The sequence below is a fragment of the Physella acuta genome, unplaced genomic scaffold (assembly GCF_028476545.2).
Source record: "Physella acuta isolate Inbredline_101_S28 unplaced genomic scaffold, ASM2847654v3 ptg000890l, whole genome shotgun sequence".
NCBI classification, from domain to species: domain Eukaryota; kingdom Metazoa; phylum Mollusca; class Gastropoda; family Physidae; genus Physella; species Physella acuta.
Genome location: NW_026732407.1, coordinates 1025245 through 1045047, shown reverse-complemented (window position 1 = coordinate 1045047; position 19803 = coordinate 1025245). Strand labels below are relative to the sequence as shown.

General features: G+C 42.9%; 1 protein-coding gene across 1 annotated transcript; it reads left to right on the top strand.

Annotated features, from left to right (window-relative positions):
• The first annotated feature begins 1190 nt into the window (after positions 1-1190).
• On the top strand, positions 1191-13396 carry LOC131952770 (collagen alpha-5(IV) chain-like). The gene is made up of 3 exons (XM_059315594.1): positions 1191-1207; positions 11017-12053; positions 12219-13396. The coding sequence occupies exons 1-3, from the start codon at positions 1191-1193 to the stop codon at positions 13394-13396; spliced, it is 2232 nt and encodes a 743-aa protein (XP_059171577.1).
• Positions 13397-19803: the final 6407 nt, after the last annotated feature.

Below are 19803 nucleotides of genomic sequence, written 5' to 3'. Positions count from 1 at the left end.
TCATAGAACGTCAATGAGTCAACTCAGCCATAATAGGTACCTGACGAGTTAAAGAGAGTTAAGACGTCTAGGCACACTGTGTTAAGAGAAACAGATGACCTTGATCTTGTCGGACCAAAGGATCATCTGGTCTGAAATAGAACGCCACTGCTTATGTTTACCTCATTAAAGCCATTCGTGCAGTAAAATAAAAAATTGAAAGTTCAGTTTTTAAGAAACAATATATTTTCAAACAATCTGCAAGCCAGCATTTTAAAACACGAGAAAAATTAAATTTTTATCCCGATTTAAATCTGCCAAGAGTCAAATTTCATCAACTTATTTCACTTTGAAAAAAAATCTGCATTGCCTCATTCCTATTAAACCACTCAGACTACTATCCTATTAATTCAGTCAGCTAGTATCCAATAAATCCACCCGGCTGTCTACACATCCCCCCTCCCCACATAAACTACCCCAAGAAACACTTGAAGCAACCCCCCCGCCACCCCCCCCCCCCCCCCCATCAAAGGTTTCTTGTCGCGTCGACTTGACGATCCATCGTTTGAAACTTAGCAGCAAAACGGATGCTGTTGTTGTCTTCTAAACGATACACTTTCCCTGATGGATTGCTTTCGTTAGCCAGACAATAGCGGGGTACTGTGGCTAAATATCTCTGTGGAACACATCTCAGCTAATGATGCTTTTATCCCGGGGAGATGGCCCAGGTTGTTTGGGTGGTGGTGATGTGATGAGGGGGGTTTAGGTGGTGAGGTGATATACGTCATGCGCAGGGTAGTGACACAGTAATCCTCAAGATGGTGAGCAAAGACATTTGCTCTACAGGATGGTGAGCAAAGACATTTGCTCTACAGGATGGTGAGCAAAGACATTTGCTCTACAGGATGGTGAGCAAAGACATTTGCTCTACAGGATGGTGAGACATTTGCTCTACAGGATGGTGAGCAAAGACAATAGGTCTACAGAATGGTGACACGGGACAGGTATTATATACGCGAAAAAGCAACGTGTATTTTGTGTGCGCAATGTTCTATAAGTCTCACACAAGGTACATTTAGTTCACAGTATGACGGAGCGGCAGGTCCAAAACTACTGCCCGGCCGCGCACCCGCGCAGCTTAGAGGGAACATAGATGGTGAAACGATACAGGTAGTAATCAGGATGGTGATACTGGGCACGTGATCCACAAGATGGTGACATGGGACAGGTAAGTAGTCTAGACATATAAAGTAATCGTACAGGTGGTATAAAATGGTGGTAATAGAATGTTATCTGCAAACTAATGTTGTTCGTGATGATTTTATAGATGTTAATGATGATTTTATAGATGTTCATGATGATTTTATAGATGTTCATGATGATTTTATAGATATGTCTACGCTGGTCACACACCCCCCCCCCCCCCCCCCCCCGGGTCTAATGTACACGCTAACCCGTATAAAAAATTCATGGCTTTTCGTGCGGCAATACCCAGCCCCGTTTAGATAGAGAGTTAAGTAGCTCGGGGCTCGGCAATAAAATAGTGCTGAGTTATGCCCCTGCTTGCTCTCTCTCTCTATTCGCTCCCCTGTGTACTCACCTCTCAGGAGAGCGATTCATACAGACAAGCATCAAACAAAATATTAATGAGCGATTTCATTCTTTATGTCTTTTTAATTACCCCCCTTTAAAATAAACACTTAAAATAACGAGCACACATATGGAAGCAATTACCGCAGTAGTAGGTCTTACCGCAGTTGAAAGGGTTTACCTGTAAAATTATAAAACTGCTAAAAGCATCTACATTTGATTTTTTTACTATCTAAGTTTGGAAGCCTCCCATCACAATCTAATAGGTTCTCGCTGGGGTAGGATTTACGTGAATGAGTTGTCTCCCATCCAGGTATTTATAACCTCACTCACAGGTCTTAGGACGTTGGCCACAACCAGGATGACCTTGTCGCCGATAGTATAAAGACATTTGTCATTCCTGAATTATAAACTGCCAAATTTGAAATAAAGACCTTCGTCATTCCTAAAATAAAGTTGACGCACCTGAAATAAAGACCTTTAGCCGCTGATGAAATAAAGACCTTTGTTTTTCCTGAATTAAAGTAATCGAATCTGAAATAAAGACCTTTGCCACTTCTGGAATAAAGACCTTTAAAGTCTGGAATAAAGATCTTTACCACTAGAAAAAATACTTTTGTCATTCCTGAAATAAAGTTACCACACCTGAAAAAAAAACTTTTGCCACCGCTGTAGAAAAGACCTTTTTCGCTGCTGAATTAAAGGACCTTCTCTAGGATTTAGCTTTATATATTTCTTACACGTGGGTATATTTTAAGCTTGAAGATGTGAACTATTCGTCTACCGACGTAAGGTTAGAGGAAAGAATGAGCTGAAACAAACCAGAGCGTGACCTGATTCAACAGGAGAAGAAATTGTTTCACTGCGACATTGACGGGAAGAGTACGGTAAACATTTCAGGTCATCGGAAATTTGACACGATAATGTGTTCAGGTCATCGGAAATTTGACACGATAATGTGTTCATCACAGCTCAGGGGGTGGGTAGTGTAGTGGGGCAACTTCGGGGAGGTGGGGTGGGGTTGGGGGGGGGAGGAATAATCTGATGGAGGGGGAGGCGATCTAATGGTGGAGGGAGGAGGAGGGAAGGTCATTTTGTGGGGGAGGGGGACAACTTCAGGGGGGGGGGGGGCGATGCGGAGGTAAGATTAGATGGTGGGGGCAACTTCAGGGAGGATGCGGAGGGAAGGTCTGATGGTCGGGGAGGGGGGGGGGGACAACTTCAGGGGGTTTTCTGAGGGGATATTTCGAAATGAAGGGACGTTGTAATTAAGGGAGGGGGGCAATTCAGGGAATGTCTAAAAGAACATCTTGAGGGGACTGTCCAAGGGGAATGGGGATGGGGGGGGGGGGGGGCAACACCAATGAGCTGTCTAATAACATCAGTCAGGACCACCTGTAGAGAAACAGAAGGACAACCAGTAGGACAATTATTGATGAAGGTACGGTGTAAGATGGCATACAACAATTAATTAAAATTTTACTACTACTCCTAGTCTATTTTTGGTTAAATCCGTCTACTGATTTCCTCAATGACAAAGGTACACACTTCCCTTCCCTCTGTTTTTGCACCTCAACCATCTCAGCACTTGCCTTCATCCATTCATCAAACGACCGCACCATGCGACGTTTGCGCACCGTCTTCAACTTCATCTACCCTTTTTGCGCTACCGTTCGGAAATTCCCGTTGTTTAAGTTTTCTCACAACAAGTATAGCCACTTTGTGTCAACGAATGTTCGTTAAAACTTCGTGTGCCGAATGTCAACTAACATAGTCTGGGCGTCCTCACAACACAAAGGTTGTCCTATGTCCTGAAGGACTTTGTCCTGTAGTCTACATAAGCAAAGATCCCGTACTACTTTACATGACTAAAGAAGATGTGGAGGTTTCAACTCGTCGTGTTCAGCTTCTCCGATTCAATATTTGTCTTCAGTAACGAGAAATTCTTTGATGTGACGTCGCTGTGTCGCCAGTGTCAAGGGTGTCAGCGCTACTTCAGCAGGAGTTGTCGTTACTGGTCCAAGAATTGTCGTTACTGGGCTAAAAGTTGTCGTTACTGGGCTAAAAGTTATCGTCACTGGACCATGAGTTGTCGTTACTGGTCCAAGAGTTGTCGTTACTGAATAAAAAAATTGTCGTTAGTGGTCATAAAGTTATCTTTAATGAGCTATAAGTCGTCCTTATTGAGCTGAAATGTGCTGTTACTAGTCAAATAGTTATCATCACTGAGAGATGTAACAGCGCCATGCCTGAATAACTTCACATGACTTAGTACGGTCACTGTGATAACATGACTTACTTTTCCCGTCATCTATCAAATAAAGTTCCCTTATCTGCCAGCAGGTGCGATAACTCCACCCACCTGTGCACCCAGGTATCACACGCCGTATCCAGCTACATCCACTTCACATTTTAGCACCAGGTTCACAACAAGAAAAAAATGTCGGGTTAGTGTCACTAGGTAAACTTGCCCCCTTTGATCTCTGAAGAGCTGTTGTGTGTAGTTTTTTTTAACCAGTCAATGTAGTAGATTAGCCGCTTGGAGGATTTTAATTCATCTTAGGAACATTAAAAAATGCTCATTTTTTAATGCGTGTAGCACATTTTTAACGTCAATATCATCGTCGATTCACCTTATTCAGCTACAGATCACAACACACTTTGATACGTGTTACATCAGCTAATTCAAAGTGTGCGTAGAAGTTATGGGGTTTTCACTGTCGTCTTTACTTTACCTCTAGATCACACATCTAAACCACACATAGATATTACACCTTTATAGCGCACATCTATAGCACACCTCTATAGCACACCTCTACACAACACCTCTACACAACACCTCCGCAACACCCCTCCACCCCTCCACACCAGACCTCTACACCACACTTCTACGCCACACTTCTATGTCATACTCTACGACACACCTATGCACCACACATCTTCACTATTTTACCTATACACCACACCTCCACACCACACCTCCACACCACACCTCCATACCTCACCTCTGCCACACCTCCACACCACACTGCAATATAATCACTCCACTGCACTTCACCATCAAACTAAAAAAAAAATCCCACACCATCATCATACCCTAACCGCAGCAGCTGCCTTCCATTAATACACCCACACTGTAACCCACACTTTAACCCACACTTTAACCCACACTTTAACCCACACTTTAACCCACACTTTAACCCACACTTTAACCCACACTGTAACCCACACTTTAACCCACACTTTAACCCACACTTTAACCCACACTGTAACCCACACTGTAACCCACACTGTAACCCACACTTTAACCCACACTTTAACCCACACTTTAACCCACACTTTAACCCACACTGTAACCCACACTGTAACCCACACTGTAACCCACACTTTAACCCACACTTTAACCCACACTTTAACCCACACTTTAACCCACACTTTAACCCACACTTTAACCCACACTGTAACCCACACTTTAACCCACACTTTAACCCACACTGTAACCCACACTGTAACCCACACTGTAACCCACACTTTAACCCACACTTTAACCCACACTTTAACCCACACTTTAACCCACACTTTAACCCACACTTTAACCCACACTTTAACCCACACTTTAACCCACACTTTAACCCACACTTTAACCCACACTTTAACCCACACTTTAACCCACACTTTAACCCACACTTTAACCCACACTTTAACCCACACTTTAACCCACACTTTAACCCACACTTTAACCCACACTTTAACCCACACTTTAACCCCACTGCATTACCTTTGCACCCTTCCTCACTCACTCCTTCTTAATATCTCCCCAAGTTTTTAGTTCAATCACTCCTGAAGATGGATATTTCCTAAATGAAAATTGGCTCGTGTTGTTGAATTCCACGTTTTTCCTGCCGTCAGACGGGAGACAAAGTTTTTTTTTTCTACAGGTGTGTGAGCATTGTGCCAGCGGAGAAAGCACTCCCTCCCTCCCCTACACACCCCACCCAACCCTCCTTCCCCGCAGTACGTGGATGTTTTCCCACCTTAAAACTAAGAAAATTCAAGATAAGCCGGGATACTCTGACTTATCCTTCCCACGAATCCCCTCCTCCCCCTCCCACCCTCTATCGAGTTCGTTGCGTTGATTACCTCTGGTTTTAGATAAATCTTTTCGTTTTCATTTTTTACCCCTCCAAGTTAAATATAGTCTTAAGTGCCGGCTCAAGAAATGGCGCACGCTATAAATAGATGGGGTGATGACTTCAAGCGGCCAGTGTAATAGTGGCCCTAATCACCGAACATAGATTTGTAATCAAATCTCAGTTTCAGCATTAAACACCGTTGGGGAATTCCCGAACGGTTTCGGAACACGGAGCCCGTTGATGAATCATTTCCCTGGCTTGAAATAAAACAAGGGCGACTACCACACAGGTATTTCACCAGGGGAGGGAACACGGGGTGAAATTTAAAACGGACTGGGTGCGCTAGTCACTGAGAGTTGTAGCAAAACTTTCTGATAAGATTTGGTTTTTTTTAACTTCGGCCACCGTGTCTGCCGTAGTCAAATCGTTCTATTTTTAGCATGCGAATGCTTTAATGCAAAAATCGAGACAATATTTGTGTTAATAATACAGGGTAATCACATAAAAACTTAACTAGTGCCCCATGCTGGTATGGCGTGGGTGTGTGCAGTGTACTACTGCAAGCAGTCTTGACCAACAGCGGCGTAGACAGAAGTGGCGGAGGGGAGGGGCTGGGGGGCTAGAAACCCAAACACCCCACCCCACCCCCTCCCCAAATTCAATAGTCCTGTCTACATCAGTGTTGACCAATGCAACATTTGTTGAACCTCTTTTGTCTGGCTGTTGTTTTTTTTAATTTTATTTTACTTCCTGGACCTAATAGTGCATGTTGGTAGAATACATTCACTTTGTGGGGGAATGTAAAGGTGGGGGATGGAGTTTTAGGGACTGGGTGAGGGAATGTTTAAGGGACTGTTTGAGAGAATGTGTAAGAAATGTCAAATGAATATATTATGGGAATGTGTGAGGGAATATGGGAGAGAAATGTAAGAAAAATGTGTGTGTCAATTCAATGAGTGAGGAGCTGTGTGAAGCCACGTGTGAGTATTCCCTATGTGTGAGTATTCCCTGTGTGAGTACTCCCTACGTGTAAGTTCATGGACATGCGCTTGTATGCATGTGCGGTGTGAGTGAAATCAATACCAGACCGTATCACCTGTGTATCTCACACCTGAATCAAGATCGTTCAACTTCATTTAAAACGGCATTAAAATCTCATTAAAACTGGCCAGGCACGTAATGGCTGGTCATAACACTATGCCAGATAGGCGTTCAACAAAGTATCTGTCTTGTCAGTGTTTACTAATGCTGCTAGCTGTGTTGTGATTTCTTAAAGCTGGTCGTCGTTATTGTGTGGACTATCTGTTTGTATTATGGGAGGTAGAGGAATGGTGGGCAAATGGGAGGTAGAGGAATGGTGGGCAAATGGGAGGTAGAGGAATGGTGGGCAAATGGGAGGGAACGGGATTGTGGGCCGAATCTTGCTATGATGGCAGAAGTTGTGTAGCAGATTTGTTGTAATTATGTAGTAAAATGTAGTATTCGTAAAACAGTGTAGTAGAAATGTAGGTGTTGAATTCACGCAGGTGTATGTTATTTAGATATTTGAAAACATAGTCAACACATTGAGTATACATTTTATAAGGTATACATTCATAAAGCATACATTTTATACGGTATACATTTCATTAAGTTTATTTTATAACGTATAATAAAATATTTAATAAAATATACTTTTCTTATAGTTTACTTACTACTTTGAACCAGATACGGACCTAGACTATTTTAACACTTAGTGCCATGAATACGTTTGGCACTATTTCCATTTTTAGGGAATTTTTTTATTTTAAATGAACCAGTTGAAAGACAAGCAGTTTTAGTCAAGAGCCAGTTCGGTTAGTTGTGCATAAGTTGAACATTTCGTTGGGTTTGTGTATATCGGTGAATGTTCAACATAACGATGTAGTTGTATGTGTATCGGTGAAAGTTTAAGTTTCACATAACGATGAAGTTTTTGTCATATCGATAAAAGTTGAACATACAGTGGAAGTTGTATGTATATCGGTGGAAGTTTAAGTTGAACATAACGATGAAGTTGTATGTATATTGGTGGAGGGGTAAGTTGAACATAAAGTTAAAGATGTATGTATATCGGTGTAATTTTAAGTTGGACATACACTGGAAGTTGTATGTATATCGAGAATCGTTTAAGTTGAACATAACGATGAAGTTGTAAGTATATCGGTGGAAGTTTAAGTTGAACCTACCGTGGAAGTTTGTACCAGAGCGACTGAGTATTGGTTTAACGTTTGTTGACTGTGGGTCACCTCAGTGGCGTAGCGAGGTCGGGTGTCACCTGGTGCGGCACTTAAGGGTATGACCCCCCAGAGGCGTAGCGACCCTTCCCGGGGACAAACTTTCAAATTTTCGATTTACACCCACCTCAAACTTTCGATTTACACCTCCCCCCCCCCCCCCCCCCACTCAAACTTTCGATTAGCACCCCCCCCCCCCTCAAGTTTTTCTCTATATATTTTGCTATTTTTTGCCTTGGTGTCAACCTCCTAAATGGTGTCACCCGGTGCGGTCCGCACCCCCCCCCCCCCCCCTCGCTACGCCTCTGGGTCACCTGTCCACTTCCAAAGTACATGCTAGAGAACAATCCAGAAGTTTAAAGATTGTGTAATGTAATGTCAGCTTCCATGACATGTGCTCTTATAGTGTGGGAACGGCTCGGTATATTCTAGAACTTTTATTCTTGTGACAGTCTATACAATTTGTTTTTCAACAAGTTTATCATACACGTGAAGATTGCATCAAGATGTGTGAGTAAAGTGTGGTATTTGATGAAAACTTGCAGATGTCAAAACGGACAAAAGATTTATTTAACTGAAGTAAGGGAAAGGGAAGCAACTGATCCCAATACCCACATAATTAAAAGTTTCCTTCTTTTGTGCATTGAAAATAAAGAAACTAAACTTTTTTTTAAATTACATGGTATTAACATATAAAATTAACCTTTTTATTTTACACACAATGAAATTTTATAATATTTAATGATATTACAATTTAGTTGTTAGAAAAAAAACATTTTCTTACACCCAAATTTTCCACTCCAGTTGTTTTGTATATTAAAGCTAAATTTCGCTGGTTTGATCAATAAAACATATGGAATTCTCTTGTTACAAAAATATATTTACCATTTTTTGAGGAAGCAATATGTCTGACAATAAAACAGAGAACTAGAACACAGACTAATAGCACTCACACAAATGACGCGTTGTAAAAATTAAAAAGAAAAAAAAAATTACCATTTTTTTTACTTTCTCGTATATACGAAGTATAGAGAAAGTCTTGTAATCGTGCAAAAAAAATCGAGATTTTTACAAATCTCGACGTTTTACACCTCACTGATACGGAAAACAATTTTGCAATCTTGTCCGTACGTCTGTGTGTCTGTGTGTGTGTGTGTAAACACGATAACTTGAGTACCGTTACAGCTAGATTGATGAAATTTCATATATAAGTATTTTATCAAAATCGAAGATCCTGATCAACTTTTGAGCGATTTCCGATAACCGGAAGTGGTACTTTTTCTACTTCGAATTTTTCAAAAGCCTATAACTTGATTACTATTTCAGATATATAAATGAAATTCCACAAGTAAGTAAAAGATCTAATTCTCTACCTTCTGTCAAATTTTGAGTAATTTCCGTTGAGCGGAAGTACTAATTTACGCTATTTCCGATTTCTCAAAAAACGCATATAAATTTATTACTAATAATATTGCGCACTATTATGCACATTTTGTTTTGGCGTTCGCTTGGTGCGCAATTCTTTTTTCTATGAGATTCTATTCTATTTTTTAAAAGTTTAAGTAATTAAAAATGATGTCTATATTTCAAGTTATATAAGAATATTCGAGAAAGTTTAGGGGAGATCACCCCGGTTTATTTAATATATTATTTTGTTGTAATACTTTTATTTTCAAATATACCATCAGCATAATCAGCATTTACACATAGTTCAAACATTTTAAAAAATTATCATTACATGGACATCTTTACCCATCTTTTTTTTTTAAAATGTACCATCTTTACTGTCAGACTGTGTCTCTGATGTAGATACATCATTACGATTTTAATACAGAGTTAAATTTTAAAACTTATTTAGGTTGGTTGGGTTAGGTTGGGTTGGGTAGGGTTGGGTTGGGTTGGGTGAGGGTATAGTAGTGAAGGTAGGGTAAAAAAATCGGAACTCGTATATTTAAATGGCAATGTCGGCGTGAAAATATGTAAAACTGCTATATACGGATGTGGCATCTGGCTATTTATGACTTAACCAGGACTGTGATACACACATTAACCAAAGTCGTCCTGGTTATGTGGAGCTGGGGGGACCGGTGGTAGGGTAGAGACAGTGACTGGGGTACCCGATGGTAGGGTGGGGACATTCTCTGGGGGTACCCGATGGTAGGGTAGAGACAGTGACTGGGGTACCCGATGGTAGGGTGGAGACATTCTCTGGGGGTACCCGATGGTAGGGTGGAGACATTCTCTGGGGGTAGAATGGTAGAACACAGTCACTGGAGGTACCCGATAGTACGGCAGAGACTTCACTGGGGTACCCGATGGATAAGTGTAGTACCCGATAGTTGGATGTCCATTGAACCAGCTGCAGTCTTGGCTGACCAGCTGCGATCCTAGCTGACCATCTGTAAGTTTTAAACTGTCAGCAGAGCGAGTTTGTCCGAAAGTCGGTCTGCGCGTTCTGTGACTGTTGTTGTTAGTCACACACCGCTGGTGATGTTGTCACGTGGTGATGTGACTGTTATTGTTACTCATACACCGCTAGTGATGTTGTCACGTGGTGATGTTACTGTTGTTGTTACTCATACACCGCTAGTGATGTTGTCACGTGGTGATGTTACTGTTGTTGTTACTCACACATCGCTGGTGATGTTGTCACGTGGTGGTGATGTGACTGCTGTTGTTACACACACACACCGCTGGTAATATTGTCACAGGCAATCATTAAAAATGTCATTTGTTGGGGGAGTGGTTACACTGTGTGACTTTGATTCAAGTTTTTGACGTTTCATTGCAGTCAGTTCATTAATATGCAGCAAGCTAACAGTACAATGGGGATTTTGATGCTTCGTGTGCTGTATCATGTCATATGTCATACATTGAGTGTCATGTCATATGTCATACATCACGTGTTGTGTCATCTGTGATTCATCAAGTGTTGCACCTCCCACTTCAGCATCAATCATCCCACCACTCCCAAACCACCTCCCCTCAAAATTATTAACATTATTATTGAATCCTTTTTTTATTTTCCGTCCCACACGGCCCAACTGTCCATTCTTCAGCCTCGATGTCTTCATTGAGGATTTCTATGACAAATTATTTATTTACCAACCCGGCAATATACATGACCACACTGACCCCGGAAATATATCTGGCCACCCCGGCAATATACCCGGCCATCCCGGCAATATACCTGGCCACACTGACCCCGGCAATATACCTGACCACACTGACCCCGGCAATATACCTGGCCACCCCGGCAATATACCTGACCACACTGACCCCGGCAATATACCTGACCACCCCGACAATATACCTGGCCACCCCGACAATATAACTGGCCACCCCGGCAATATACCTGACCACACTGACCCCGGCAATATACCTGGCCACACTGACCCCGGGAATATACCTGGCCACCCCGGGAATATACCTTACCACCCCGGCAATATACCTGGCCATCCCGGCAATATACCTGACCACACTGACCCCGGCAATATACCTGGCCACCCCGGCAATATACCTGGCCATCCCGGCAATATACCTGACCACACTGACCCCGGCAATATACCTGGCCACCCCGGCAATATACCTGGCTACACTGACCCCGGCAATATACCTGGCCATCTCGGCAATATACCTGACCACCCCGGCAATATACCTGACCACACTGACCCCGGCAATATACCTGGCCACCCCGGCAATATACCTGACCACACTGACCCCGGCAATATACCTGGCCACCCCGGCAATATACCTGGCCACACTGACCCCGGGAATATACCTGGCCACCCCGGGAATATTCCTTACCACCCCGGCAATATACCTGGCCATCCCGGCAATATACCTGACCACCCCGGCAATATACCTGACCACACTGACCCCGGCAATATACCTGGCCACCCCGGCAATATACCTGGCCACACTGACCCCGGCAATATACCTGGCCATCCCGGCAATATACCTGACCACCCCGGCAATATACCTGACCACACTGACCCCGGCAATATACCTGGCCACCCCGGCAATATACCTGACCACACTGACCCCGGCAATATACCTGGCCACCCCGGCAATATACCTGACCACACTGACCCCGGCAATATACCTGACCACACTGACCCCGGCAATATACCTGACCACACTGACCCCGGCAATATACCTGGCCACCCCGGCAATATACCTGACCACACTGACCCCGGCAATATACCTGGCCACCCCGGCAATATACCTGGCCATCCCGGCAATATACCTGACCACCCAGGCAATATACCTGACCACACTGACCCCGGCAATATACCTGGCCACCCCGGCAATATACCTGACCACACTGACCCCGGCAATATACCTGACCACACTGACCCCGACAATATACCTGGCCACCCCGGCAATATACCTGGCCACCCCGGCAATATACCTGACCACCCCGGCAATATACCTGACCACCCCGGCAATATACCTGACCACCCCGGCAATATACCTGACCACCCCGGCAATATACCTGGCCACCCCGGCAATATACCTGACCACCCCGGCAATATACCTGACCACCCCGACAATATACCTGGCCACCCCGGCAATATACCTGACCACCCCGGCAATATACCTGACCACCCCGGCAATATACCTGACCACCCCGGCAATATACCTGGCCACCCCGGCAATATACCTGGCCACCCCGGCAATATACCTGACCACCCCGACAATATACCTGGCCACCCCGGCAATATACCTGACCACCCCGACAATATACCTGACCACCCCGGCAATATACCTGGCCACCCCGGCAATATACCTGACCACACTGACCCCGGTAATTTACCTGACCACACTGACCCCGGCAATATACCTGACCACACTGACCCCGGCAATATACCTGGCCACCCCGGCAATATACCTGGCCACCCCGGCAATATACCTGACCACCCCGGCAATATACCTGGCTACACTGACCCTGACAATATACCTGGCCACCCCGGCAATATACCTGGCCACCCCGGCAATATACCTGACCACACTGACCCCGGCAATATACCTGGCCACACCTACCCAGGCAATATACCTGGCCACACCTACCCCGGCAATATACCTGGCCATCCTGGCAATATACCTGACCACCCCGTCAATATACCTGACCACACTGACCCCGGCAATATACCTGGCCACACCTACCCAGGCAATATACCTGGCCACACCTACCCCGGCAATATACCTGGCCATCCTGGCAATATACCTGACCACCCCGTCAATATACCTGACCACACCTACCCCGGCAATATACCTGACCACCCCGGCAATATACCTGGCCACACTGACCCCGGCAATATAACTGACCACCCCGGCAATATATCTGGCCACCTCGGCAATATACCTGACCACACTGACCACGGAAATATACCTGGCCACCCCGGCAATATACCTGGCCACAATTCTGGCAATTAAATCATTTCGACATGAATAAATCAGGCATCATTATGACGTAATGGCCAGCGGTCAAAACTAATTAGCTCAAGATATTTCCTGATGAGCTGATAAAAAACCTTAATGGAAATAGGATGGTTCGTTTAGGGCTGTTTATGGTGGATGTGTAAGGCATAACTGTGTGCTGTATAGGGCATGGCTGTGTGATGTATAGCTGTGTGATGTATAGGACATGGCTGTGTGATGTACAGCTGTGTGATGTATAGGACATGGCTGTGTGATGTATAGGGCATGGCTGTGTAATAATATAGGGCATGGCTGTGTGATGTATAGGACATGGCTGTGTGATGTATAGGGCATGGCTGTGTAATGTATAGGGCATGGCTGTGTAATGTATAGGGCATGGCTGTATAATTACTGTATCGTTATAGGATAGGGCTGCTTTCCTGTATATTGTAAATAGCTGGCAAAATAATTTCTATGACATCTGTTTTAATGCAGTGTTGCTTGCGAATAGATGGACAGAAAATCAGAATAAGGCTATGTTGTGACCTTTTTCATGTTCCCATACAAAGCAAGAGATTTTTGCGAATCTTTTATACAAAACTTGGCTGGGGTATTGTAAAAAACATTTTTTCTGTATCGTTAATGCATCAATTATATTTTATTGTAATATTTGTAAAAGCCAGAATTCGTGTGAATGTTTTCATGTAATTTATTAAGCGGGCGTAAAAGGTGAAGATTACACTAGGGAAAATTAAAGGCATTACGCAATAGCCACATTTTTCATTTGATAAACAATGGTGGAATTTATATTAATTTCACAATACGTAGCTCGCAGTAAATTCTCAAAGTATAGAACGCAATGTATTTAAAATTCCTAACATGTAATATATTCACAATTTGCAGTTTGAGGAAAAAATACCTTAGCTAACAAAGGCGACATTCTTTTCATTTTTCTATCAGTTTTTTCCTGAAACTATTTCAGCATTGAAGTTTGCGAATGTATAGGCCTACTAATGTCAAGTTCACTAATGTTGACACCCCCACCCCCTACCCCCATACACACACACACACACACCCATACACACACACACACCGAGACAATAGACGTGACATCTGTTCTACAAAGCGGCCTAAAAATTGTCTGTCTTGGCGTGTAGATAAAGATGAGTGCATCAGACAGACTTTACAGGTCAGACGGTGCATACCCCTGGCTATATTCAGACATAGTACAATTTAAAGTAGATGTGTGGGGAGCTACCAATTTAATGTATATGTGTGGGGAGCTACCAATTTAATGTACAAGTGTGGGGAGCTACCAATTTAATGTATATGTGTGGGGAGCTACCAATTTAATGTACAAGTGTGGGGAGCTCACAATTTAATGTAGATGTGTGGGAAGCTCACAATTTAATGTAGATGTGTGGGAGACCTCACAATTTAATGTAGATGTGTGGGGAAGCTCACAATTTAATGTAGATGTGTGGGGGAGCTCACAATTTAATGTAGATGTGTGGGAAGCTCACAATTTAATGTAGATGTGTGGGAGACCTCACAATTTAATGTAGATGTGTGGGGGAGCTCACAATTTAATGTACATGTGTGGGGAGCTCACAACTAATGTACATGTGTGGGAAGCTCACAATTTAATGTAGATGTGTGGGGAGCTACCAATTTAACGTAGATGTGTGGGAAGCTCACAATTTAATGTAGATGTGTGGGGAGCTACCAATTTAATGTAGATGTGTGGGGAGCTCACAATTTAATGTAGATGTGTGGGGAGCTCACAATTTAATGTAGATGTGTGGGGAAGCTCACAATTTAATGTAGATGTGTGGGAAGCTCACAATTTAATGTAGATGTGTGGGGAGCTCACAATTTAATGTAGATGTGTGGGGAGCTACCAATTTAATGTACATGTGTGGGGAGCTCACAATTTAATGTAGATGTGTGGGGAGCTCACAATTTAATGTAGATGTGTGGGGAGCTCACAACTAATGTACATGTGTGGGAAGCTCACAATTTAATGTAGATGTGTGGGGAGCTCACAATTTAATGTAGATGTGTGGGGAGCTCACAATTTAATGTAGATGTGTGGGAAGCTCACAATTTAATGTAGATGTGTGGGGAGCTCACAATTTAATGTACATGTGTGGGAAGCTTACAATTTAATGTAGATGTGTGGGGAGCTCACAACTAATGTACATGTGTGGGAAGCTCACAATTTAATGTAGATGTGTGGGGAGCTACCAATTTAATGTAGATGTGTGGGAAGCTCACAATTTAATGTAGATGTGTGGGGAGCTACCAATTTAATGTAGATGTGTGGGGAGCTCACAATTTAATGTAGATGTGTGGGAGACCTCACAATTTAATGTAGATGTGTGGGAAGCTCACAATTTAATGTAGATGTGTGGGAAGCTCACAATTTAATGTAGATGTGTGGGGAGCTACCAATTTAATTTAGATGTGTGGGAAGCTCACAATTTAATGTAGATGTGTGGGGAGCTACCAATTTAATGTAGATGTGTGGGGAGCTCACAATTTAATGTAGATGTGTGGGAGACCTCACAATTTAATGTAGATGTGTGGGAAGCTCACAATTTAATGTAGATGTGTGGGAAGCTCACAATTTAATGTAGATGTGTGGGGAGCTCACAATTTAATGTAGATGTGTGGGGAGCTACCAATTTAATGTAGATGTGTGGGGAGCTCACAATTTAATGTAGATGTGTGGGAAGCTCACAATTTAATGTAGATGTGTGTGGAGCTCACAATTTAATGTAGATGTGTGGGGAGCTCATAATTTAATGTACATGTGTGGGGAGCTCACAATTTAATGTAGATGTGTGGGGAGCTCACAATTTAATGTAGATGTGTGGGAGACCTCACAATTTAATGTAGATGTGTGGGGAGCTCACAATTTAATGTAGATGTGTGGGGAGCTCACAATTTAATGTAGATGTGTGGGGAGCTCACAATTTAATGTAGATGTGTGGGGAGCTCACAATTTAATGTAGATGTGTGGGGAGCTCACAATTTAATGTAGATGTGTGGGGAGCTCACAACTAATGTAGATGTGTGGGGAGCTCACAATTTAATGTAGATGTGTGGGGAGCTCACAATTTAATGTAGATGTGTGGGGAGCTCACAATTTAATGTAGATGTGTGGGGGACCTCACAATTTAATGTAGATGTGTGGGGAGCTCACAATTTAATGTAGATGTGTGGGGAGCTCACAATTTAATGTAGATGTGTGGGGGACCTCACAATTTAATGTAGATGTGTGGGGAGCTCACAATTTAATGTAGATGTGTGGGGAGCTCACAATTTATATACATGTGTGGGGGAGCTCACAATTTATATACATGTGTGGGGAGCTCACAATTTATATACATGTGTGGGGGAGCTCACAATTTAATGTAGATGTGTGGGGGACCTCACAATTTAATGTAGATGTGTGGGGAGCTCACAATTTATATACATGTGTGGGGAGCTCACAATTTAATGTAGATGTGTGGGAAGCTCATAATTTAATGTAGATGTGTGGGGAGCTCACAATTTAATGTAGATGTGTGGGAAGCTCACAATTTAATGTAGATGTGTGGGAAGCTCACAATTTAATGTAGATGTGTGGGGAGCTTACAATTTAATGTAGATGTGTGGGGAGCTCACAATTTAATGTACATGTGTGGGGAGCTCACAATTTATATACATGTGTGGGGAGCTCACAATTTAATGTAGATGTGTGGGAAGCTCACAATTTAATGTAGATGTGTGGGAAGCTCACAATTTATATACATTGGTGATTTGCATGTGTGGGACCTCACGTGTTTCGTATGGGCTACAACGCGGTACCCATTTTTTAATGTATGAGTGGGGTTATGTTATATACAGAGTTAATATAGGGGAGTCGAAGTAATATAGTGGAGCTAATGTAGTGTAGGGGAGCTAAATCAATATGGGGAAGCTAAAGTAATATGGGGGAACAAAAGTAATATAAGGGAAATAATAATATAGGGGAGATAATTTAGTGTTAGGTAGCTTAAGTAATATTGGTTAGCATAAAAAATGAAGAGCAGCTAAAGAAATATAAGAGAGGTAATGTTATATAGGGGAGTTAAAGTAATATAAAGGAGCTAAAGTAGTCCATGTGGCCATTATATCAATAACGTAATTAACATCCAATATTACATTAGCTCCTTTGTATTAAATTATCTCCCTTGTATTGTTTCATGGTTCCTATATTACATTACTACATTAGACGTAACTTTATAAAGCGAATTTATTATTTTAAATTTGTCCGGAGCTGATGTAATACAAGATAAATAATATGTAAAGAAGGGTCGATAACTCCAACTGTTATCCTCTAATCATACATATCTATCTAAAACATCAGGAATATCCTCGCGACAAAATGTCGTATTCAGACGACAAGTCTTCAAATTACAAAATCGTCAAGTTTTTTTTTAATCTTCAGCTGGTTTAAAGTGCCAAGTTCGTGGCCTTTAAAAATCTCCGTGAAATGAATTTATAAAAACTTGCCAAACTGAGTTTAATCCGTCTATTTGCGAGAGATGAGAGGATTAGGGGGGGGGGGGGGACTATTCCATGTGTACCCAGGGGATTAGTGCCGGGACTTGAGATCCCGCGGGCTACACGAGGGCTACACGAGGGCTACAGGAGGGCTACAAAGATGGCGATCCCAGCTGTACATTGTCGTGTTTGCTGATCGGAGACGGAACAATGGGCGCCGGTATTGGGGCAGATCGGGGAATTATCGGGGCAAAAGTGTTCTCGTTGGCCTGAGGAATTGTTCTGGTTGGCCTTCAATTGTTCTGGGTGGCCTCAAGAATTGTTCTAGGTGGCCTCAAGAATTGTTCTAGGTGGCCTCTACAATTGTTCTAGTTGGCCTCTACAATTGTTCTAGGTGGCCTGAAGAATTGTTCTAGGTGGCCTCTACAATTGTTCTAGTTGGCCTCAAGAATTGTTCTAGTTGGCCTCAAGAATTGTTCTAGTTGGCCTCAAGAATTGTTCTAGGTGGCCTCAAGAATTGTTCTAGGTGGCCTCGAGAATTGTTCTAGGTGGCCTGAGGAATTGTTCTAGTTGGCTCTACAATTGTTCTAGGTGGCCTCAAGAATTGTTCTAGGTGGCCTGAAGAATTGTTCTTGTTGGCCTCAAGAATTGTTCTAGGTGGCCTTCAATTGTTCTAGGTGGCCTCGAGAATTGCTCTAGTTGGCCTCTACAATTGTTCTAGGTGGCCTCTACAATTGTTCTAGGTGGCCTGAAGAATTGTTCTAGTTGGCCTCAAGAATTGTTCTAGTTGGCCTCAAGAATTGTTCTAGGTGGCCTCTACAATTGTTCTAGGTGGCCTCTACAATTGTTCTAGGTGGCCTGAAGAATTGTTCTAGGTGGCCTCTACAATTGTTCTAGGTGGCCTGAAGAATTGTTCTAGGTGGCCTCAAGAATTGTTCTAGTTGGCCTCAAGAATTGTTCTAGGTGGCCTCTACAATTGTTCTAGGTGGCCTCTACAATTGTTCTAGGTGGCCTCAAGAATTGTTCTAGGTGGCCTCAAGAATTGTTCTAGGTGGCCTCAAGAATTGTTCTTGTTCGCCTCTACAATTGTTCTAGTTGGCCTCAAGAATTGTTCTAGTTGGCCTCAAGAATTGTTCTTGTTGGCCTCAAGAATTGTTCTACGTGGCCTCAAGAATTGTTCTCGTTGGCCTCTACAACTGTTCTAGTTGGCCTACAATTGTTCTAGTTTGCCTCTACAATTGTTCTAGGTGGCCTCAAGAATTGTTCTAGGTGGCCTCTACAATTGTTCTAGGTGGCCTTAAGAATTGTTCTAGGTGGCCTCAAGAATTGTTCTAGTTGGCCTCAAGAATTGTTCTAGTTGGCCTCAAGAATTGTTCTAGTTGGCCTCAAGAATTGTTCTTGTTGGCCTCAAGAATTGTTCTAGTTGACCTCTACAATTGTTCTAGTTGGCCTCTACAATTGTTCTAGTTGGCCTCTACAATTGTTCTAGGTTGCTGTTGATGGTTAGTTTAGCGTTGTTGTAGCTGACTTTAAAGGATAATTCGTGCGTCAACCACTGAAGAAAAGTGCAGCCAAAATGAACGACTTGAGTGACCCATCGGAACAGACAGCTGACCAAAAGTACGTATGTAACGATGTCTCACCAACAGTACGTATGTAACGATGTCTCACCAACAGTACGTATGTAACGATGTCTAACCAAGAGTACGTATGTAACGATGTCTCACCAACAGTACGTATGTAACGATGTCTCACCAACAGTACGTATGTAACGATGTCTCACCAACAGTACATATGTATCTATCTCTGGCCCAGTTTTATTTGACAAAACTATCTCCAATTAATCCATTTCCTGGCACACGACTCTACAAAAAAATTCCACCAATCAA

Coding starts and splice junctions, on each gene's coding strand:
- LOC131952770 (XM_059315594.1), top strand. Junction 12,054..12,218: donor ACCTGACCACACTGACCCCG/GCAATATACCTG, acceptor CTGACCACCCAG/GCAATATACCTGACCACACT.